Here is a 25,385-nt window from a genome sequence, read left to right on the forward strand (position 1 = left end):
TGTTTAGCTTAAGGTTGCCTATTTTTTTTTTGCATGCTTTGTCTTTTTTTGGTTTTGTTGAGATTTGGACTTTTGAGTATATTATAACTCTGGAAACTTGATTTTTCTACTCCCCACAGATGGCTGATGTTTGTTTCCTGAGGGCTGTAGCTATTTGTTTGTAATTTCTCTAAACAATTGCTGCAAGCTGTATATTTTTTGGGTGTGGTTACTGGATCTTGGGTTTAATTAACTCTGCTGTCAGCCAGTGATCTGACAAAAATTTCCTTAAAATGTCTGTTTCCAAAAAGCAGGGGAAGTGTTTCTGTCTATTTAAGTCTTCTGATAGATGCCATCTGGGGAAGCTACTGCAACCCAAAAGGGTTGAAATCAAGGCAGACACTTACACAGGTCCTTCAGTGAACTGCCAAACCAACCAAAATGTACCTCCTCAAATTTTGGAGAAGAAGATCCCTACTGCTCACCCTGGCATCAGCCAGCCCCTCAAGGACTCAGGCACTATCTTCACGGTGGTGCTGAGGAATGGGTTTTGATATCTCTTTTGTACATGTCATTCTCTTACCAGAGAACACCAGTGTATCCCTTCAACAAACACGCCCCTTGTTGTAAGCATCCAATCAAGTTTCAGTGTTTTGAAATAGTTTATTTAAATTGCTCTTTTTAGCTTACTGATTGCTTTGGTGGTGGGCCCAATCCCTGGAGCTGACTTTTCTGCCATTTTGTATCAACCCTACTTTCTTAAATCTTATTTTCCTGCTTTTATTCCTTGCCTGTGTCTTTTGAAATCCTATACAAGTCCCCAAAATGTTGGTTGCATGCTAATATAATGATAATAAGAATTATACCATAGATCAAGATAAACTAGGTTGAGAGGAATTAATCAATTTTGATTCTCTTAGGCATCAAACTTGAACATATATCAGACTCCATCACTTTTGCTTAATTCTCCATTAAAGTGGTAATGTATTATGTATGTAAATACTGATGTAGATAATGGGAGATTTTTTTACAGGCTTGGTGTACTTTTTTTTTAATTTTTTTTAACGTTTATTTGTTTTTGAGACAGAGAGAGACAGAGCATGAACGGGGCAGGGTCAGAGAGAGGGAGACACAGAATCTGAAACAGGCTCCAGGCTCTGAGCTGTCAGCACAGAGCCCGACGCGGGGCTCGAACTCATGGACCTTGAGATCATGACCTGAGCCGAAGTCGGCCGCTTAACCGACTGAGCCACCTAAGCGCCCCTTGGTGTGCTTTATAAGGTTAAAGATTATTCCAAATTTTGCCAATTATGAAGAGTACAGTTGACTTTTGTTATTATTGTACATGCATTAATTCAGCATAGTATTTTTCTGTTTTTCATATGAATTGACTAATAGAAAATAAAGCTCAAAAATTATGCTATATATGTAAGGCATGGTAAGTTAGTCAATTTTTCAATGTCATTTATTTCCATTTGATCTTAGCAAAAAATAAATTTATCTTCCTAATCACTTTTAGAGTTGTTGATGCAAATTTACTAGTCCTAATAATATTAAGTTTTTATACTTTTCTTTTGTTTTAGAACCTTGTAAAACATCTTCCTGAGCAGAAAATACTCTGTGAATTAGCACAGCTGAGGAATGAGTATCATGACCTCAGTGAGCCTGAACAGTTTGGAGTTGTGGTATGTATCTAGCATAAGGGCCCACAAACTCAACTGGGGTGTAACACTTGTCAGAAATAATGAAAAGGACATTTCAATTGTTGTTTTTTTTCAAACTATACAACTACATAATTTAATATAACATTGGCTGTCAGAAAAAAATATTATTTATCATGGTATTGAAACATAAAGAAATTTCTATTTCTATTTTACAGAATACTTCAAGATATCTCCTGGGAGCTCTTCCATACTAGTGCTGATATTTAATTCTATTAATATATGAAAAGTAGTATATATTATTGTATTGGCTATTTTTTTCTTGTATTTAGATCTTGATGTTAGAGTTTGCCCCCCTTCCAAATTTAGGCTAAATGAAAGAGTAGTAACTAGATAAATAACAATATCCTAAAAAACTTTTTTTGTGGCATGAACTGTGTCAGAGAAAGCACAAGAATTTTCAGATTTCCTCTGGAGTGTCATTAATTACGTGAAAGCTTTAAATAAACTGTTTTGGGAAGAAAATTCTCATAAAAATATTGTGCTTTAATATGTTTAAATCATTATTGGAATGAGTTGTTTCCCCACCCCCTCTTCATTTTAAGGGGTACAAAGGATGACTATATATAAATTATGTATTAAAGAATATAGTTACATGTTTTAGTCATTCCCCAAACCTGCTATTGAAATAATGGGCAAAGCGAAAATGGGAAAGAGGAGATGGTGATTTATTTAATTTCTTGGAGGAAAAGCTATTTTTAACTTACATATTCAATACAAGTTGGTTTACTTTGTGGAGAAGCAGCTGTATTATGTATTATGGCTCCCTGACAATTTCCCATATGAATACTAAGACTCAAAATTAATATTGGAACTAGTAGTCAAATACTGTGCTTCATCAAATATTTTATTACCTTTTTAATAGTAATATATTTTAATTGATATGATTTGGTACTTTGCAATTTAAAACTCTTGATTAAAGTCAAAATGTGATAGAGCAGAGAGCATTCGTTTTGACCATGTGCAATAAATTCTTGCCCACATTTAGAGCTTATTAATTCTCAGATATGGCATTGCATTTACTGCTATGGGAAGATTCTGTCAAATCCCTGAAAATAAAATCAGGAGTGTATATTTTGGATGAGATAGACCTAAGGTAAAGTACCTGAGGAAGATATTTTTCTCTTTTTTGAGTTATGCAAATTATTCCAGTTGAACTGGCTAGATATTACTGATTAAATCACAGTGCTTTAGTGCAATATTAAATAATAAAAGTTTCTAGACCAAAGTCCACATTTGAAACCTAAGGTGATTGAATTCATAGTATAATTGAAGCAGAGCTATATACTATCTGAGAATTCAGCTGTGCCATGATGGTTATGAGTTTTACAGTAGGTACACTACACAGTTTCTCTGAGGCCATTTTTTTTTTCCTGAATGCAGTTTATCTTGGAAGATGTATTAGTTTTCCAAGCAAGTCCTTCAAGAGGAATATCCTTGGTGCCACACTGAGGAAATTAAGTTTGGGGACATAAAAAGCAATATACCTTCTGAATTAAAAGCAAAATAGAAAATGGAAGAGATTTCTTATTTATGCACATAACCATAAATAATTCCAGGGCTGTGTACATGAAGTAACCTGTTCCTCATATTTAATTCTCCCATCCTTAGTTACATGCCTGTAGGGAGAAAAAAGTCAAGGACATTACAAAGTAATTAATGCTACATAAATTACCCAAGATAGTATCCATCAGGATTTGTCAAATAAAGTTTAGATAATCTCCTATCTAGGAAAATATTCTTGAAATAATGATAGGCTTTAGTCTTTTGAGCACCAGGTATTATTGTTGCCATTATTGTTTATAGAAACAGAATGTATTGGGATGCTTAGAATATCTTGTATACAATAGGCAGTAAATATTTATTGAATTGAATTGTACGATGATTATTGAACTCAAGTATGAGGCTGAGATTAAAAAGAGCATATTTTAGGTTTGTAAAAGCAAAAATTATGTTAAAACATATTTCTCCAAGTCAATGCTAAAACTAAATTAACTTCTTTGTGAATACAGCCAAATACTTTTTAATCCTCAAAATATATTGACAGCCTACATTTAGGAAAGCTTCACAAGTGTAGAATCATCTGCACTAATGGGAAAGTCTCCAAACTGGTTGTCTTGCTTCTCTGCTAATTCCCCCATCAATACAATTAGTGTAGTCTACTTAAAATCTATATCCGACATGTGATTTCTGTGTCCAAAACCTTCAGTGTCTCCCAGAATTTACAGAATAAAATCTGAGCTCCTTAGTATTCTCATTCTGCTTGTAACTCTGTGTCTTTATATCCTGTTCTCTTTGGTGAACTGAGTGAATTGGTGTCTTTATGACATTTTAGCTTTTACCACAGCAGGACTCTCACTGCCATTTCAGCAGTTATTTTACTTGTTCCTGTTCAGTGACCTTTCATTTTTCTATAGTGGCTATATCATATCTTACTTGCTCTTCTTAAGTCTTCTAACCTCCCCCTATTCTTTCTTTTCACTTACTACCAACCGTCTAATCTTTTACACACCAGAGTAAAAGGAAAGCACTTAGGCTTCAGAACCTCCAATATCTCTTCTTCCTACGAAGCTATCTCTAGCCATATCTTTTATTAACATATTGTCTGTCAAACCTCAGAAAAAGGGATAGCTTATTATTATTACTAATTTTTTGTTGCTCTTATTATTTACAGAAACAACGCATTACAGAGCTACTGTGTCTGATACTATGTTAAGCATTTTTATATGCACCATCTTATGTATTATTTATATCTATGAAGTTTGCACTTTTATTAGCTCCATATTATGAATGAGGAAACCCAGGTGAAGGAAGGCTAGGGACCTTGTCCCAAGGTTACATAGCAAGTAGTAGATGCATAATTCAAACCCAGGCAGTCTGATATAGACAGTGGTTTTATTCATTTTTATTTTAAAATTTTATTTATTTTTATATAGTATATTTTTATTTGAATTTTAGTTACTTAAAATACAGTGCAATATTAGTTTCAGGAGTAGAATTCAGTGATTCATCACTTACTTACAACACCCAGTGCTCATCCCAACAAGTGCCCTCCTTACTACCCATCTAGCCCATCTCCAACCCACCTCCCTCCCATCATCCCTCAGTTTGTTACATATCATAAGAGTCTCTTGTGGTTTCTTTCCTTCTCTTTTCTCCCCCGACCCACTTTCCATATGTGCATTTGTTTTGTTTCTAAAATTCCACATATGAGTGAAATCATATGGTATTTGTCTTTCTCTGACTTATTTTGCTTAGAATAATACATTCTAGCTCCATCCATGTCATTGCAAATGGCAAGATTTCATTCGTTTTGATGGCTGAATGATGTTTCACTGTATATTTTTATTTTATTGAAGAATAGTTGACATACAATATTGTATTAGTTTCAGGTGTACAAGATAGTGCTTCAATATTTATATAAGTTACAAAATGGTCACCACAGTAAGTCTAGTTACCATCTCTCACTATGCCAAATGGTTACAATATTATTGACTATATTCCTTATGCTGTATATTACTTCCCAATGTCTTATTTGTTTCATAACTGGAAGATTGTACCTTTTAATCCCCTTCAGCTATTTCATCTATCCCTCCACCACCCTCCCCTCTGGCAAGTACCAGTTTGTATTCTATATATTTGAGTCTGTTATTGTTTTTTTTTTGGTTTTTTTTTTTTGTTTGTTTTTTTTTGTTCATTTGTGGCTTTGTTTTCTTAGAATCCATGTATAAGTGAAATCATACAGGTTTTCATTTAATATAACATTTCATTTCATTCATACTTATTTCATTTAGTATAACATCCTCAAGGTCCATCCATGTTGTTGCAAATGACAGGATTTCAGATTAATATTACATTACATACGTAACACACATCACCACCACCACCACCACACCTTTATCTATTAATTCACTGATGTACATTTATGTTCCTTCCATATCCTGGATATTATAAATACTGCTGTGATGAACATAAGGGTGCTTATCTTTTCAAATTGGTGTTTTTGGGGGCGCCTGGGTGGCTCAGTCGGTTGAGCGTCCAACTTCGACTCAGGTCATGATCTCACAGCTTGTGGGTTCGAGCCCCGCATCGGGCTCTGTGCTGACTGCTCAGAGCCTGGAGCCTGTTTCAGATTCTGTGTCTCCCTCTCTCTCTGACCCTCCCCCGTTCATGCTCTGTCTCTCTCTGTCTCAAAAATAAATAAACGTTAAAAAAATTTTTTTTTTAATTTAAAATTAAAAAAAAAATTGGTGTTTTTGTTTCCTCCTGATAAAGAGTGCTTTTAACTGCTATACTGTTCTAGTGTGTGTGTGTGTGAGAGAGAGAGAGAGAGAGAGAGAGATGCTCTACTATATGCTAATTTACTTGTCTGTGTTTTGAGCATTATTGTCTCTTGCCTGCTTTAGAGTTCTGTTTTTATTATATCTTCAGTTTGTCATTCTGCAGTTTGACTTCCTCTTCAGAAAAAATAAAACTTAAGTCCCTCACTTCCTAAAACTGAATAAATTGATAGCTGGATAGATGAATGAGTGAAAATCATTTTTGACCCTGAGATCCCTGATAGCTGCTGCTCTCTCTCCATTTCCTATCATCTGTTTTTTTTTCAAAGATTAGTTTCCTTTTCCTCTACTTCATTACTTCTCATGTACTATTCAACAAACAACAACCAGAATTCTGCCTTGAACAATGCGTTGAAAATTACCTAAGAGAGATCATTAATTACCTCCTAATTGAATCTAGAATATACATCTGATCTACTCTTCATCTGTGTCATTACCACCTTAGCCCCAAGCCAGCATCATCATTTTCTTTAACAATTATGATATACTTTTAGCTTCTTTTCCCCACTCATGCTTTTGCCTTTCTCCAAGTTAATCTCAGTGCAGCTCTCAAATGTGGCATTTCTAGAGTTTTTTTGTATTTCATCATATAATTTATCTGATTAAACCATCAGTGCTGTTGTGTGGCACTAAGGCTACAATATAAACTCCTCACCAGGATTTACCACCTCTCCCACTTTTATCTCCTGTTGCTTGGCTTCTTGCTCATGTTCCCTCAGCCACACTATATTTTATTTTTCACTTTTTTTTTTAATTTACCATGCTCTTTCCTGCCTCTGGCAGGAGATTACACATGCTGCTTCCTCTTACACTCACTTGCTGCCTGCCTCTTTCCTGCTTATTCTTCCAGTCTCGGCTTAAAGTTCATTTTGCCAGTGATGCCTTCACTTACCTATCAGTCAAAATTCAGTCTTCCTATTAAAATCCCTCAGAGCGCTTTTTTTTCCTTTATCTTTCTAGAAGTTATCATGGTTTGTAGTTATTTGTAAGGTTGTTTATTCAACATCTGTAAATCCCTGCTAGATTGCAACTTTTTCAAGTGCATGCATCATGCTGATTTTATTCACATAGTATACACTTAACATATATTTGCTGAATGTATTAACTCGAATGCAAAATCAAGCAAAATCAAGCAGGCTCTTTTTCGTCCTGATTCTGTATCCGTATGGTACTAGGTAACATGGAAGGATTTAACCTCCTTATTGAAAACTTTTCTTTATTTACCTTCTCTAACAATACTCTTTCCTAATTTCATCCCTATGACCACTGCCAGTGCCCTGTGGAGTTTCCATTATCATATAATTTCTTGGATAAAAAAAACAAATCTCATCAGTTAGGAATAATCATATGTTAGAAGTGAGATCATTCCTGTAAGATTCGTTAAAATCATCATCAAATAAAAAACAATCAAATTGGCAAACCTGGGGAAAAACATGGCTTTGACTTTTTGAAAGAAATAAGTTTATCTGAGACAGTGACTGGGCTGCTAAGCTTTCTCTAAACTTTTTGAGTTTTTAGCAGCCACATCTTTGGGCTTGCTTGTATTCATATTAAATAAGCTAAGAAGAAACAAATAAAAGGGGAAACAGAAAAAATAAACTAATAATAAAATTCACTGACCTTTCCTCTGTATAGAGGCAGACCACCTTGTAAGAGGGATGTACTAGTCCCCACACCTATGATCAATAATTCTTTTCTTTACTGGGGGTAGATTGTCTGCATAGCTTCCCACTGATTTGTCCTCCAACCTGCCTCCCACAGAACTGAATTTGGTACATTGTTGTAATTATGTGCTGTACTTTTACTGGGGTAAAAACATATATCTTTGAAAGCTTTGCCAGTTAGAACCCCAGCAGGAGCTTTTAGATTCTTTAGAAAGTGTATGCAGCTCAGCTGTTCTCAAACCTCAGAGCTGTGGAAATTCCCACTTGTTTTGCAGTGAGGATGGAGACCTATACTGTGTGTCTATTAAACTAACATCTTCTGAAAAAGAAGACAATAATTAGTTCTTTTAGTAATCACTACTTTGTTTTTCTGAGTTCAAAATTACCCATATTTTTTTTTCAATTAAAAACATTCTAGAGCTGTAATCTAACAAAAATGTTGGCTAGCCTTGTGCATAAAAACATTTATAAGAAAAAGCACAGATTATGTGATATTGCTGGCAGTACATTTATCTTTATTTTTGTTTACACAAATACATAAAGGTGTAAGGAGTAGATTTATACCTATAGCTGGAAGTACAACTATGAAGTAAGTGTGCTTTTTAATTTTTTAAAGCCTCATAAGAGCTTATGAGCTCTATTGAAGTTAGCTTAACCAGGTGAAAAGGAAATTTTTAAAGGCTTTTTTTCTCTCCCAAATATCATCAAAGGCAATTAATTTTGATGGAAAAGTGTAGCTCTTCTATTCCATTAATATTAAGCCATTATTCAAGTTTGCATATTCATTGGAAAAAAACATTTTTATTTCATCTGCTTTCATTCAGTGTGTTCACTGTTTTGATATGTAATGCCCTGATTGTTTCTATTTTCATTCTTTTTGTAAATATGAATGCTAACTCTTACTTTTTGAGGTGTATTAATTTTATTGAAGGAAAAAAGCTGGATTAATAACTTTGAGATCAAGACAAAGAATACTTGCCACAACTCATTCTCAAATCCATGTATTCATATTCTTGTTCATTTCATTAACTTCTCATAATAGTTCATTTTGTGGCAGGATTGTTACTTACATCAGATTTTGCAATAAAATAAATAAAATAAAATAAAATAAAATAAAATAAAATAAAAAGTAAAATAAAACAACCTGAAAACTGAACATTCAGATTAGGTCTATGAATGTCAGTCAATTTTGCTATTGATTTCTTTTCATTAAATTTTAAAAATCAGAAGTTAACTCTTTTCCTCCCTCTGTATATCAGTAATCTCTAATACAACAGCATAGCACAACAGTCATTTTGATGGCCATTCTTGGCCTCAAACAGTTGTTTTCAGAAGGATGTTTTGAAATGCTCTCAAACTCTTGAGTTTACAGTGTCTTTTGGGGTGGACATTGTTACTATGTTTTGTTTCAGACTAAAGACTAGTAGATGTTTGTTGATGCATAATTTCCATCTATCACTATCTTGGGGAAAGTGTTCTCTATCAGTATATCATTGTTTTTTGATATAGAGTTAGTATTTTTTAATTTTTTATTTGACGTATAGTTAACATGTCATATTAGTTTCAGGTGTGTGACGCAGTGTTTTGGCAGCTCTTTTATATTATGCAACATTACATTTTTCCAAAGCCTGATGTTATAGACTATCTATGGTTCTTATCTCTCCTTACATCTAATATAGAAACATTTGCCATTGGCTTCATGTAGTAGGTGCACTTGTATTGATTATTTTGTCTGGTTTAGATGTAAAACATACTGCAGAAAGTACAGTAATAAGCAGGAGAGATCCTGTTCTTGAGGACATTGTTGGCTAAAAGAAGATAATAAAATTGCTTCATAGAGAATCACAGATGTCCTTGCTGTATTTCCATGCATTGAGGCAGAGTTGTGCTCAGTCATTGAATCTAGATTTCACACCTTTTATAAGCAGTTCTGTCTGCTGTTTAACTTAATATACCCTTCTTTAATTTGACTTCATTATTATAACCTTCATTATAGTTACTGATACAAATTATTCTGTGTATGCTATGTGTGGTGAGTCCTAATAGTATTTAACTATTTGTGAAAAACACATTGTAACAAAGTATATTTGTTACAAATATATATGATAGGTCTAATGAATTCTTAATATTATATTTTGAAGAGACTATAAGATCAATTATGTTTGCATGCGATGGTCATTGAAGGTGTGTTTCTTAACAGTGCAAAAAGAAAGATAAATAACCTTAAAGGTGGGCAACATGTGGGAGCAGGAGCAGCATGTGGTTATCTCCTCCTCCTTCACACATGACTTTTACATTTGTGCCTTTTTTCTTTCTTTTTGGATTCTTTTTAATTTTTCTAATGTTTATTTATTTTTGAGAGAGAGAAAAAGAGAGAGACAGAGAGAGACAGAGAGAAAGAGCCAGCAGGGGAGGGGCAGAGAGAGAGGGAGACACAGAATCCGAAGCAGGCTCTAGGCTCTGAGCTGTCAGCACAGAGCCGGACGTGGGACTTGAACCCATGAACTGTGAGGTCATGACCTGAGCCAAAGTTGGACGCTTAACCATTTGAGCCATTTAGGCACCCCTCTCTCTGGATTTCTACAGTAGTTTGGCAGTAGATTGATATTCACCATCTGCCTAGGTGGTGGAGTGTGTAAAATTTAAATCATATAAACAAAACTATCTCTTGAGTCTTTGGGGAAATAACCCACTTGTAGCTGCTCTCACTAAAGCTGTCAGTGCATTGTTTTAAATATAGTACAGATCAGCTAAAGGAATGGTAGCTGCTTGATGTGATTTGATAGACAAGTACCTCATAACAAAATAAATCCCCTATATAATACAACACCATGGTCAACATCCCATAGTACTTCAAGGAATGCATTATAAAACAAAGAATGTCGACTAAAATGCTGCCAGGGATCACAACTGAACACAAACATGCATTTCAGTCGAGTTTGTGTTTTTAGTTATATCACTTAGGTGCACTTAAGTGCCTTTTTGAGACATGAGCCTTTTAATAGTTGTATCTGTGGCTGGGGATGTTGCTCTGTGCTTCCTATTATTTCTAAGCTTAGTTATCCAACATATTCCCTTATATACCCAGATCCTATAATAGAGATTCAACTCTTGTCTATCAGTGTACCCTGGTCTGATTGTAAAAATTAACACTTCTGATTATAGAAAATTCTGTTAGTATGATCAATGAATACTGATTCGTGGCTACTGTAAAGAGATTAATATAGCATTGCCTCCTCCATGGTCTCCAGATTTTACATTAACACATTTTCAATGATAACATTTATAATAGTAAATATATATTATGCATTAAAACTGGCTGAAGGGAGCACAACACAATATTTACAGTGTGTTCAATAGATAGTGAATGCTGTTTCTCACCAAGCCCTGAAAATACATTCCTTAATTGTGAATGAGAGAAACTTTCCCTCAGTTTGATAGAACAATCCATGGCCATGGTTTCTTTATGGGTATTTCTGAAAATGAAGAAAGAGGATAATAACAACAATAGCTATTGTTTTACTTAGTGTCAGCTACTATGAGAGGAGAGTTACACATAGCATCTTATTTAAGTCTGACTGCAACTTGCATGGGTTAATTAAGGAATGAATTTTACTAATGGGGAAATGAAGTCTAACAAACATTAGGTAACTTATACTAGGTCATAAATTAGAAAGTAGTAGAACTGTAGTTCAAATCCAGGTCTGTGTAACTCAAAATCCCTATTTCTTTCACTGCAACTTGCATTATAAGTCTGGAGAGTGCAGGGAATGGTTTCTCTCACTCTCTGAGAATTAGGGGAAAATTTCTGTCAGATCTATTCTTCAAAATAATTATACAGGGCTCTGCATTTTGGCCCCGTATCAGATTGAGCCTGGGCAGTATTGTTCTGATATCCCATATGGTAGCAAATTACTTTATGTGGGAGGTAGGATACCCTCCTCTTTACCCATATAACTCTATTATGATACATTTTAATCCTCTCCCTAATCCAGCACTTTGTTGATTTCGGAGTTCCTATTTGTATGAATGAATTCATTCACTCTTTTTATAGTTATTGTCCTAAGCCATCTGTCATATTTATCACCTTCTATGCCCTAACCTATGTTGTAGATGGTAAGTGAATGAGGAAATTTTGTCAAATCCAAGGGCAACTCTGACCCCTTAAAACGTACAACCTCTTCCCAAATCAGGGTGACTGATGATGGGTTATATCTAGTAAGAACAGTTCAACAAAGCTAATTCCCTAGAATTTCTGTTTGATATCTTAGCTGGAGAACTATTGTGGGGACAGTGAAATATTATTATTATCTGTTAAGTTTGTTCAGTAGACAATCTGGTGTCCTACTTGCGAGATCTGAAAAATGGCTAGGCAGTTAAGAACTACTTTTAAATATTTAAATGTCTAATATATGCAAAGACCCTGAGCTAGGTGCTACACAAGGTGCAGTCTTTGACTCTTCTCTCTATGTACTCACCTTATCAACAACCTTGCTTCCTATAGCATCTGTTTGGATAACTCCCCAAATCTGCCAACTCTAACATTTACTTCCTCCTAAACTTAAAGGCTGAATTTCCAAAAGCTACCAGATATAATAATAATACCTAAAACTCAAAATGTCAACAAAGCAGTATTAGTTTCCAATTATAGAGGTGTCATTTTACCATTTATATGAGGATCTGTAGGACAGGGAAAGGCTGGAGGGATCAGAGAGCACATTTAAATAGTCTATTTTAATAATTCAACATTGAAGTACATAAAACTTAAGCTTGAATGACGAAAACGGAAAATAAGAGACAATTATAAGAAACTACTCAAGTTAAAATCTAGGCAAAGAATGATATTAAATTACATTATGTTTACCAAAATGTGATGATCATCCCAAAATTTGGAAGCTTAATAATAGCTTAATAATGGAAAGCTAGTAGTGTCTTTGTTAGTAGTATATATATATATATATATATATATATATATATATATATATATAGTATATATATATATATGGTAACAACCAAGTGATATTTTTATTTGTGGATTAGCACCCTTTACTCCACCTTTCCACAAGTCTAGAAGCAGAGTGAAATAGAAGGAAGTAATATTTATGGATCATTTATTTGGCTCCTATCTAATTATCAAAAGAAGACTGATCCAGTAATTTCTCATGCCTCATAGATGAAGAAACTGAAGAGTGGAGAAATTAGGTAGATTAGTTTCACAGGGTGAGAAAATGTGAAAGTTTCTAGATTCTATCTTTAACTGAATTTGCTACTAAGATGCACCTTACCTGCACCAAACACTGCCTCAATCCCTGATTAGCTTGCTGTAGTATAGGCAGCAGAAGATCAGGGGAAACACTTTCATCTAAAACAAAGCAACAGACCAAACATTAAACTGCAGCAAACCAGCATCTCCTTCTGCCTTCATTAATGCCAACCGTGTTCTACCTCACAACAGACTTAAAACCTTGGAGTCATCTTTGACTATCTTCTCTCATAACTAATGCTAAATCCTGTTGCTTCTTCCTTAATCCCATCTCTCATATCCGTTGCTTCTTTCCCCTTCCTACTGTCAACATTGTAGCTCACTACCTGTTTCCTAGGCCATTTTGAAGAGAGAGTACTAATGCTCTCTCTGTTACTAACCTGTCCTTCAACCAATCATACATACTGTTCCCAATGTGATTTCAAGAGGCATTGTGGTGTAATAGTTGAGAGTTTGGGTTATGTGACCTGAATGCCTGAGTTCAAATCTCCAGGTCTTTAACATACAACTTGACTTTGCACAAATCACTGAGTATTTCTGTGCCTCACTTTCCTAATCTAGTGCTAATAACTTTTCCTAGGATCATTTTGAGACCAAATCAGTTAAAACATATTTATAATACATATGCATAAAAATGTCTGGCACAAGGCACTTAACACATGTTAATCACTGTTATTGTTACTATTATTATGATATTGCACTTTTGGTCACATTATTTCAGTTAGAGGTGGTACTAAAAAATTAAATATTAAAAAAAAAATGATTGAATCCATGTTCTCTTGATTTGTGGACCAAAAACTGAAATATAAACCCTGGAAAGGATAAAAATATGAATGAAGACAAGTAGTACTAGAACTGAAATAAAATTAAAAACCCATGTGAGCCTAAGGTTTAAATCACTGGTTGATCTGGGACCAATGCCACCCTGGTGAGCTGGGTTCCTATAAGCCCTATAAAGCATGGCCAAAGGGCATGTACATAATGACTAGCACCTGATCACAGTAGCTCTAGGGCATTTTTAACCATCAGAGAGACTGAAAAACGACTTCCTAAATACATAAAATGATAGAAACATGTGTGTGTGCAAATGCTTGTCAGTTACCAATGAAAGGAAAGGAAAAATAAAGTGGGGAGGGATTTAGAGAGAGTAGTGGAGGCATAAAGAAAGGCAGAAAGTCATAGAAACTTAGGTTCCCACACAAACGTACACCAAGAGATTTGTGCATTCATGGTGATAGAGACTTTGATATGGTTAGCTTCCAATTTCATGGCCTTTACATGGACTCATTGGGTACTTTGGTCCACATTTTTCCCCTAGGTATATGCCTCATATATTCCCAAGTATAAATCTTTTCTCACACCATTGTTTCTACACCCTTTTGGCTCCAGTTTTTGCACTCACTCTCACTCTCTCTTTTTCTCTTTCTCTCTCTCTGTCTCTTTTTCTATCCATTTGTGTCACCTCTACTGTGAAGTTTTCATTAAACATTGTAGTCCTAAGAGTTTAAGTCAGAAAACTCTCTAGCACTTAATTTCTGTTTACCCATCTAGAATCATATGCTGGTTCTATCACTAACTATAGTTATGAAGTGACTGTGTTATGAGTTTTAAGCTATATTGGAAACTTATGGTTTGCTAGTATGTCTTGTACTTACCATGTGAGTGCTGAAGAAACTGTAGGATGGTTTGTATAATATTACCCTGGTCACATAAAAAAAAAGAACTCTTGATAAGTAATAAGATCTAAATAAATATAGTAACAGGTGGATATTCCCCACATCCTTTTATAAATCTACCTATAAAAAGCATGAGAGCATATAATGGGGTAAGAAGAAGGCCACGTTAATCTTTGGGGACACATATACCCATGGTTAATGCACAAGTTCATTTCAAAAGGCAACTGACATGGGGCGCCTGGGTGGCGCAGTCGGTTAAGCCTCCGACTTCAGCCAGGTCACGATCTCGCGGTCCGTGAGTTCGAGCCCCGCGTCAGGCTCTGGGCTGATGGCTCGGAGCCTGGATCCTGTTTCCGATTCTGTGTCTCCCTCTCTCTCTGACCCTCCCCCGTTCATGCTCTGTCTCTCTCTGTCCCAAAAATAAACAAAAAACGTTGAAAAAAAAATTTCAAAAGGCAACTGACAGAATGCGAAAAGATATTTGCAAATGACATATCAGACAAAGGGCTAGTATCCAAAATCTATAAAGAACTCACCAAACTCCACACCCAAAAAACAAATAATACAGTGAAGAAATGGGCAGAAAATATGAATAGACACTTCTCTAAAGAAGACATCCAGATGGCCAACAGGCACATGAAAACATGTTCAACGTCACTCCTCACTCCTCATCAGGGTAATACAAATCAAAACCACACTCAGATATCACCTCACACCAGTCAGAATGGCTAAAATGAACAAATCAGGAAACTATGGATGCTGGCGAGGATGTGGAGAAATGGGAACCGTCTTGCACTGTTGGTGGCAATGCAAAATGGTGCAGCCACTCTGGAAAACAGTGTGGAGGTTCCTTAAAAAATTAAAAATAGATCTACCCTATTACCCAGCAATAGCACTGCTAGGAATTTACCCAAGAGATAAAGAGTGCTGCTGCATAGGGGCACTTGTATCTCAATGTTTATTGCAGCACTTTCAACAATAGCCAAATTATGGAAAGAGCCTAAATGTCCATCAACTGATGAATGGATAAAGAAATTGTGGTTTATATACTCAATGGAATACTACTTGGCAATGAGAAAGAATGAACTGTGGCCTTTTGTAGCAACGTAGATAGAACTGGAGATTGTTATGCTAAGTGAAATAAGTCATACAGAGAAAGACAGATACCATATGTTTTCACTCTTATGTGGATCCTGTGAAACTTAGCAAAAGACCGTGGGGGAGGGGAAGGAAAAAAAAAGAGAGGGAGGGAGCCAAACCACAAGAGACTCTTAAAAACTGAGAACAAACTGAGGGTTGATGGGGGTGAGAGGGAGGGGAAAGTGAGTGATGGGCATTGAGAAGGGCACCTGTTGGGATGAGCACTGGGTGTTGTATGGAAACCAATTTGACAATAAATTTCATATTGAAATTTTTTTTTAATTAAAAAAAGAAAAATTATGAACTATGCCTTGCTTCCATATGAAAGTAGATATGATCTATTCAACAGCTCATTTGCTTCTTTTGAAGGGTACTTTGTGGCTTAAGCACTTTTATGTTGTCAAATTATTTTTATCTTATCTACAAGATATCTCAGTGCCTACTCTGTGCCTAACATTTATATTCAAGAAACTAAACTATACGTGCCAAAAATAAATATAATTAGAACTTTTAATAATTTATTTTCATTGTTGGTGTGCTTGTGTTGTTCATATGTGTCTATCCCCATCTCCACCTCTGTCTCAGAATTAATTTGGTGAATGAAAGCTATTAAAATGACTTGGAGCTATAGGAAATTAACGACCAAAAGAAATTATTATCATAGGAGCTATACCAAAGGGAATAGAGAACATGCACGAATACTATGAAATAAGTAATTAAAACCTAACTTGAACTGTTTTGAAGAAAACCAATATAGAATTTTTGAATAATGTACTTAAAAGTAAGTTGATGTGATTTTACCATAACCTAATTATATAGCATCAACATTTTGTCAAGTAGAAGAAATTCTTTAGAGCATATATAAATATTTAATATATTTGGTGAATAGAAATCATAGGTTTAAAATTATTAAATGTTCAATCAGACCTAGTCTTCTGATTTCAAACAGCATAGTAATAGATAATTTCTTGGGAAATGTGGTTCACTTTTCTGTCATCATGCACATCTTTTATCTGTGGCCACCCTATTCACTCAAGCTCAATTTCATGTTTGTAAATTTTCATAGTTCACCTCAAGGACAAATTTTTGGCAGTTTAAATGCTATTGATGACTTATGATTATGGAATTAACAAACAGCAAATGTTTAGCTTCAATAACATTTTCTTACTGTTATAAGGATGATTTGTTTAAAACTGAACAACTAACTTTTTAAAATTTTTATTAAAATATTCCTTTGGTGGGGCGCCTGGGTGGCTCAGTCGGTTAAGCGTCTGACTTCGGCTCAGGTCATGATCTCACAGTCCGTGAGTTCGAGCCCCGCGTTGGGCTCTGTGCTGTCAGCTCGGAGCCTGGAGCCTGCTTCAGATTCTGTGTCTCCCTCTCTCTCTGACCCTCCCCTTTTCATGCTCTGTCTCTCTCTGTCTCAAAAATAAATAAACGTTAAAAATATTAAAAATAAATAAATAAAATATTCCTTTGGAATTTCTAAAACAAACCAAAACAATGTTTTTTGAGACCCAGAGAAAATTCATTTTATGCAGAAATTTTACAGTACAGTCTATAAAGTTATCTCTATTGGAAAGTGAAATAACAGGCTTTATATATATGTTCTTATAGAGCATTTCTTATCTTACAGATGAGCTCAGTGAAAATGTTGCGGCCTCGTCTCAATAGCATTCTATTCAAGCTCACGTTTGAAGAACATGTAAACAACATCAAACCAAGCATCATAGCAGTAACTCTTGCCTGTGAAGAACTGAAGAAAAGTGAAAGCTTTAACAAACTTTTAGAGTTAGTTCTTTTGGTTGGAAACTACATGAACTCAGGCTCGAGAAATGCCCAGTCTTTGGGTTTTAAGATCAACTTTCTTTGTAAGGTAAGATAACATTTTAAGGTAAGATACAATAATAGTTTCATCTGTGAGAAGGGTCACTCTAAATAGAAAGGTACACAAGCCAAAAAAAAAAAAAAAAGTACACTTTAAAAGAGTGAATGTTATTATAAGTGAATTATATTTCAATTAAAACAGATCTCTCTCTCTCTCTCTCTCTCTCTCTCTCTCTCTCTCTCTCTCTCTATATATATATATATATATATATATATATAATTTTAGTGCAGTAAAGTCTCAAAGATATTGCATATCCTTTTGTAGTATAGTACTAAACTTTCTCATCATATCTTACTGGAGTTTGTAAATAAAAAAAAATTGCTTTTTATAAAGTAGATGCAATCTTGTATTTCATTCCCCTTGTACTTCTTTTATGTCTCTCCAAAAGGTATTTGAGGAGCTAAATGTAATGAGGTAAATAGCCAGAAACTTCTTTTTAAGTATGCTTTGCTTGTTCTAGTCTAAGCCAACAAAACTCTTTATTGTTGAACAGTGTTGTGTTAGTTAAGTTTATATTAGGTGTAGTCCATTAACTAAAACTTGAAAGAAAATCAAGTGACAATCATCTTATTGTTTTGATCAATAATAATGATTGACCAAGTCATTTCATGATATTATTTTTGAGATTTTAATTCTTGTGAGAAGTACAGAAACAGAGAAACCCAGAGGTGATTGTATATGCTCATTTCTAGGCTAAAGTGAACCACTTTATTCGAGAGAAAGATCTGTCTGTTACAAAGAGAAAGATGAATAGACTCTGAGGTAAAGACCTGTGAGAAAGCTGGAGAGAAAAATAAATCTGAAAACAAGCAATCCCTCTTTCACATCTCGCCATGCTTCCACTCTGTTTTCTTCTCACATCTTAAAACACTGCAGAACTTTAGTTAGTTCTTGAATTAGATTATAACAAGAATCCCGAATGTAAGAGTGGATATAAATTTCTTTTCTATTCATGCATTAAATAGATGTATATGAAATATATGTGGAACAGCATTTTAATATGTATCAAAAGTGATTTGCTTCTGGCAGTTCTAACTCAGGCAAAGAATAACATTTGTAGTAATAGGATATATAGTGGAATTGTATATGTTTACTCGTGATTTATTTTTGAGGGGTGTGAGGAAAGAGGGCCAGAAAGATAGGAAAGATCATCTGGATTGCTAGACCTGGTAAAAAAAAAAAAAGTTACTCCCTCTTCTTGTGATATTAGGGGACATTTGAAATTATTTGATAATCATAGAATAAGGCAATGCTTGTAATAAATGGAATAAGTCATAGCCAGATTTGTAGGATAAATCTAAACATTTAATACATTTTCATTCTTTGCATACCATATACTCAGTACTAATAAAGTCATCTCTTATGAAGATGCTACTTGTTTTGAGTATATGCTATATGCATAGTGAGTGAATCTTGAAGGTGTTTTTGGTGAATGATTATAAAAATATAAATTAAAAGAAAAGATCAATGGAAATTTATATTGTATGCCTATTTCACATTTGATTCATATAAAGAAGACATTTAAAACAAACTCTCCTTATTTGAATAAATATGTACCTTTTTAAGTGTCTTAATTTCACACTATTGCAATTAATTACATGAAGTGATTTTTTGAAGCAAGAATGAGTAAATCATTTATACACCAGAACAAAAGTTTATATTCATCTCACAGAAGGATTTTATAGTTACATCTTATATTTCAGAGAAAAGCTTCTTCCTGTCATCTACCACTCAAATAAAAGTTCTTCCATACAGCACTGATCTGACATCTATCACTAGAGGTATGCTCAAAGGATTCAGCACAAAGATTTTTGACAACTTCAAATAAAATAAAAATAATCTTGTGGGAAATACTATCATGTAGTAATAGATGTTCTAAAAGAGAAGAAGTGAATGTTTTAAAATGCCCCCTTCCCCCACCCTCCACTTTTCAGTAGGATTTTATCTTCAGGGAAATACTTGTCATTGACAAAGAGAAATATCATATATATGCATGATATTCCCCTAATGTCTAATATTAAAAGGATGCTCCTGGAATACAAAGGATTCTGAGTATGTAAATGTCTAAAATGACAGAAATTTACCAAAGTACATAGAAATAGTTAGCTTAGGTTTGTAATCTGTTCAAACGTGAATTAACTACTGATGTATGATTAGCTAGAATTGCTGTTAAAGTCCAGTGATAAACAATTACTGGTTGATTTTTCTTATTTTTTTTCCTTAAAGAATCATAGAGGGAACTTCCTTTGTAGAGTGATGATAATGCTTCAAAAACTGATACCATTTACCCACCTAAATTACTCTAATGATAATTTCCTTTCTCAGTGAATTTAAAACTATAAATCTGCTCTTCACAAGAAGCTATAGAGTATGTTAAAATATTCACTTACTTAAAAAGGAGCTATGGTATAAGCAGTTAAGTTTATCAGATGTATTTTGTGGTAAAATAATATTAAAAATTCAGATGGTCACAGTTGGCTTCTATAATATTTGGGAAGAAAAGGAAAACAGATGTGTTAACCTAAATGTCAAATATAACTAAATGGTATCATTACTATAAGTACTACCCTCACCACAAAATGCTTTGTTAATTTGCAGCAGTGAATTATCACTTTGTGAGTCACCAAACCAGGGTTATGAACTGTAATAAAAGTCATTTCCATGCATATAAGTTCCCAATGTTAGCTTGGCCCCTGCTTGCCTGTTGATTACTAAAATTTTAACCAATAGCAATGGTGCACTTCAGGGTCATTTATTTATGTTTTCAGTAATATACAATAATATATATAATCTGCATAAGAACAAAACATTTGAGAGGTGCCTGGGTGGCTCAGTCAGTTAATCGTCTGACTCCTGATTTCGGCTCAAGTCATGATCTCATGGTTCATGAGTTTGAGCCCCGCATCTGGCTCTGTGCTGGCAGTGTGGAGCCTGCTTGGGATTCTCTCTCACCTCTCTCTGTGACCCTCCCTCCCTCTTCCTCTCTCTTTCCCTCTCTCTCTCTCCCTCAAAATAAATAAATCAACATTTTAAAAAAAGAACAAAATATTTAAAAATACTTAGCACTCCCCATGCACTAAACTTTGTGGGTATATCAGATAAGGATCTTTGTTTGCAAGCAAGAGAAAGTGATTCTGCCTGATTTAAGGGGGGGGGGGAGAAGGAATTTCTCGGTAACATATGAGATAGCTCAGTCAGAAGCTGAGGAAATGCTGAATAATTTGGCCTTTAAAAGAGCAGCAACTATGGCAGCTTTGAGAATACAGAGAGCAGTAACAAATGGAAAGTATTTTCAGGAAATTGTCTTTGGGCCTATTAACTCCAACCATTTTCCTCCTCTTTTTCCTGATTTTGATTCAAGTTCTTATTATAAAGACTGACTGACCTAGTGTGGATTAATTACAAGAATACTCCTTGTCCAAGGGAAAGTAAAGAACCTTGTTTAACAGAACTACCAAGACTACCTGCAATGGAAGAGTGGTCATGTCCTAAAGGATGCTGTTAATTAAAGATAGGGACACCAAAGATTAGGGGCAGATGAAGGGATATCAGGCAGACCCAAACAAAGGCAAAACAAAAGAGATCATTAGTACACCAGAGGGATACAAACAATACAGAAGACACACAGAAATCTCAAGAAGCTAGTGGTACAGTTAAATAGCCAGGAAATATACTACATACAGAGTATTGTGATAGGCAGATTGTATCACAAGATACACTGTCAATGAATATGAAGATTAATGGCCATTGAGATTGACAGGACTTCAGAGAGGGAGGAATTTTTGGTGATGGGGTGAGGATGAACAGTACTATAAAATGGAACAGAAGGATCTTGAAGGATACATAGAATTATGTTATATAAGAGAAGAAGCCATAACCTTACAAGATAGGAGAAAGCTGGACTCAGAAATTTTGCTTTAGCTTCCATTTTGCCCATTACTAAGTAAGCCAGATTTTCATGGCTGAATCAGTTACTCTTTATGAAACCCAGTTAGTCAACTATAAATGAGGAAATGCAGTGACCCTTGTTTATTTTGTTATATAGGGTTTTTTTCAGGGTCAAATAAAATGATTTTTGTCAGAGTTCTTTGAAAAATTATAATGTTAAATGGTAGTAGTTCTTTTATGAGATTATTTATTTATTTTAAGAAGGAGAGAGAGACCGATCATGAGTGGGGTGGCGCAGAGAGAGAGTGAGAGAGAGCATCCCAAGCAGGATCCCGGCTGTCAACACAGAACCCATTGCAGGGCTCGAACTCACGAACCATGGCATCATGACCTGAGCAGAAACCAAGTCAGACACTTAACCCATTGAGCCACCCAGGCTCCTCAGTAGTAGTTCTTTTTAATGATGATAGATAACTAGGTATAATCATTGTACATTTGAAGATGAATTAGAAAACCACACTGTCTGGAATATTGGGTATATGTTGGGCACAAATGATAACATTAGTAGGCCAATTGTGAGAAGATTTTGAGTTATTTGTATACTAGTTTAGATAACCTGCCTTCATAACTTTTTAAAAAATCATTCACAATTCATTTCATAACTTAAGAAATCCACAGACCTTTCTTTTTCTGCCTTGAGTTAATATCCCCTTCATCCATACTAGTCTCACCCATACTAGTCACCCATTTCTAGTCATTCTAGTTGGACAGAGAGACATAATAAATCATGATACAGTAAGATGGTGTGCTTTTGTACAGATTTGAAATAAATTATACAAAGAACCTGAAGAAAATATTTACATTTACTGTAGAAAAATTTTATATACATTTTATTTTAAGTCATTAGCATTAAGATGATAAGGTAGTTTTTTATGTGTTCCTTTTCCTAAGATTCATCATTTCTATAAAGTATGTGTAACATATAAAAGCCTTATTTTCTAGAGACTTTCACATGGTATTAGTGACAGAATATTGTAGGTATTACCCCAAGTACACAAAGGAAAGTCTACAACTCCCCCATAGAAGTTATAAGGAAAGTAAAAGAGGTTCAGTTTTAATTAAAAATAGATTACTTATCATAAAATATGATTTGAAAGGAAAATGACTACGTCCATGGAAGCAAAATGTGGAATATATAGTCCAAGAAAAAATCTACACACACACATACTCACACACACAAAAAAAATCTAGGAAAAAAGTCCTATCTAAGTACTCTAAGAATTTCACATTTTATCATTCTTAGCTGAAATGAGGTGGATTGTTTCCATATAAATTTATAATGTTAACATAAGAAGGTGACTAGTCTTCAGTCTGCAGATAAGAAAACTGACACTCAGAGAAGGGAAATACTTTGGTTTGTGTATTGGTCAGCTCTGGCGTCCATAACAGAATACCACAGGATGGGTGGTTTAAACAACAGAACTTAATTTTCTCACAGTTTTGGAGACAGGAAGTCCAAGATCAAGGTGCTGGCCTGGTTGGTGTCTGGTGAGACATCTTTTCCTGGCTTGCAGATAGCTACCTTCTTGCAGTGTCATCAAATAGCCTTTCCTCTGTGCCCCACATAGAGACAGAGAGAAAGAGTTATATGTAAGTGATGAATCACTAAAGTCTATTCCTGAAATTATTATTACACTGTATGTTAACTAAGTTGGATTTAAATTAAAAAAAAAATAGTTGAGAAAGTGCAGGAGAGCTCTGGTATCACCTCCTCTTCTTATAAGGACACTAATCCTATCAGATTAGACCCCACCCTTTTGACTTTATTTAACCTTAATTACCTCCTTAAAGGTCTTATCTCCAAATATAGTCAAATTGGGGGTTAGTGCTAAAACATGTGGATTACTCAGGATTGGGACAATCCCAGGCAACTCAGGATAGTGGGTGGTCACTTAAGTTATGAAAATAGAGGTGGGGTCCTAGCCTCCTAATAATGTTCCACTTTCTCTCTTTTTTAAACATGTAACTGAAACAGCTTGTCTTTTGCATTTTTATAGTGTCTTTCACTCCTCTTCTTCATCTAGTTTTTGCTCTTTATTCTTCTCTGGTTCCCATTGCACACTTTGAACACATTACTATAGAATTGTTTATACTTTAATTATTTTATTTCTCATTCTCTTTGAAGACGCAGAACTTATGGAATTTGGATGTATATTGTATTCTACATTAAATCCCCAGGGTCTATTTTATATGAAGCCATCAGTAAATTACTCTTGAATGAAAGCCAAGAAATTTGATTAAATAAAGGGTTTGTTGTCAGTGTTTGGCATAAACATTAACTTTTTTTTTTTAATTAGAGAATTTAGTTCCTCACAGATGTAAAAGTTATATTGTTTACCAGCAAAACTATTGAATATGTAATTGTCATACTGCTGTGGTTTATTTGTAAAAACATAAAAAATTATTGTTTGCTATAATTATAAACCAGCAATTCTACCTTCAAATATAAGTCAATAAATAAATACGGGACATTAATTTATAACCAAAGATATTTTAGAAAACAACCACTGTAGGATATACTGAAAGGCACCCCCCCAAAGTTCAATAAATCGTAGTCAGTATTCCACATATTTGGTTGCCTGTGTTACAGTTTATAAAGTGCTTTTCTTATGATTCAAGGAGGTGAATTATTATTAACCCATTTGCAAATTAGGAGACTAAAGCCCATTGAAGTAATGCAATTTTTCCAATTTGAAAAAGCTAATAAGTATCCAAGTTGAGTCTTAAATCTGTTTTCTATGTCCCAAAACTGGCAAGCATACTGTCTCTCACTGCACTGTAACAGAATGTTTGGTTATACATGGCTCATTTCAAGGAAGCATTACAGAACAATTCTGCCACTTATGGAATTCTAAAAATGGAGAAAATGACATGTAGATTTTCTTGATTCTCTGGTAGCATGTAAAATGAGGAATCTCTTTTCTTATTCAAATTGAATTGGAAGTAATTGCAGGCATATTAATAGAAAATTTCTCTTCCTGGGGTGCCTGGGTGACTCATTCAGTTCAGCATCTTACTTCAGCTCAGGTCATGATCTCTGTGAGTTCTAGCCCTGCATCACAAGCTCCGTGTCAGGCTCTATGCTGACAGCTCAGAGCCTAGAGCCTGCTTCAGATTCCGTGTCTCCCTCTCTCTTGCTGCCCCTCTCCTGTTCATGTTGTCTCAAAAATCAACAAACATTAAAAAAAAATTAATAAAAAATTGAAAGAAGAAAATTTCTCTTCCTCTAATAGATTTTAATGTATCCAGGCATTAGAGCCTATATATTTGTAATAAAATAGCATTTAATAATCTGCATAATTATAGAGCTATCATTTGATTTTGTATGTATAAGTTCTCAGAACCTATCAGTTTTGTGTAGGCAAGGTTGGCTGCTGTTCTCAAGATTTTACAAATGAGAATCTTCTTTCCAGGAAGATAACTTACCCAGAATCACTCAGTGTCAGAGGCAGAGTTAGAATCCGACTTTTCCTGGGACTCAAATTATGTCAGTGGCTCAAGCTACTTTTAGAATTTGATGGTCTCTTTTGCTTCACTGAAATATGCTTTTTCCTATAAGAGAGTGTTTAGCATTACTTGAATTTAGGGAAGTTGTGGTTGATAGTTGGCTGAGAAGAAAATTGCTTTGAAGGATGTAATTTGTATTAGAAAATTCCATGTAAGGGAAGATTAGACTCTCTTATCAAGTACAGGGTTGGATGGAATGTTTGATCTTCTTCCCAAACTTTCCATTTCCTCCCTGTGGGTCCTTTAAAATTTCCTTCCT

The 25,385-nt window shown here is 34.7% G+C and overlaps 1 protein-coding gene and 1 long non-coding RNA gene across 6 annotated transcripts in view; one reads left to right on the top strand and one right to left on the bottom strand.

Annotated features, from left to right (window-relative positions):
- The window catches only part of LOC122235354, a 37,564-nt gene extending 24,173 nt beyond the window's left edge, over window positions 1–13,391 (bottom strand). The window contains exons 1-3 of one of the 2 annotated variants that reach the window (XR_006213426.1): window positions 13,150–13,391; window positions 12,990–13,066; window positions 11,060–11,180 (exon numbers count right to left, since the gene is read on the bottom strand). This is a non-coding gene — a long non-coding RNA (uncharacterized LOC122235354). Of the gene's footprint in view, window positions 1–11,059; window positions 11,181–12,989; window positions 13,067–13,149 lie in introns of those variants that run through there. The other variant, XR_006213427.1, reaches the window with a different exon arrangement.
- Window positions 1–25,385, top strand: part of DIAPH2 (diaphanous related formin 2) — a 982,724-nt gene that overhangs the window by 466,981 nt on the left and 490,358 nt on the right. For all 4 annotated transcript variants that reach the window (XM_042974379.1, XM_042974380.1, XM_042974381.1 and 1 more), the window contains 2 exons: window positions 1,563–1,664; window positions 17,420–17,659. In XM_042974379.1, coding sequence (XP_042830313.1) covers window positions 1,563–1,664; window positions 17,420–17,659 — 342 coding nt within the window. The remainder of the gene's footprint in view (window positions 1–1,562; window positions 1,665–17,419; window positions 17,660–25,385) is intronic.

This window comes from Panthera tigris, chromosome X (assembly GCF_018350195.1).
Source record: "Panthera tigris isolate Pti1 chromosome X, P.tigris_Pti1_mat1.1, whole genome shotgun sequence".
Classification (NCBI taxonomy): Eukaryota; Metazoa; Chordata; class Mammalia; order Carnivora; family Felidae; genus Panthera; species Panthera tigris.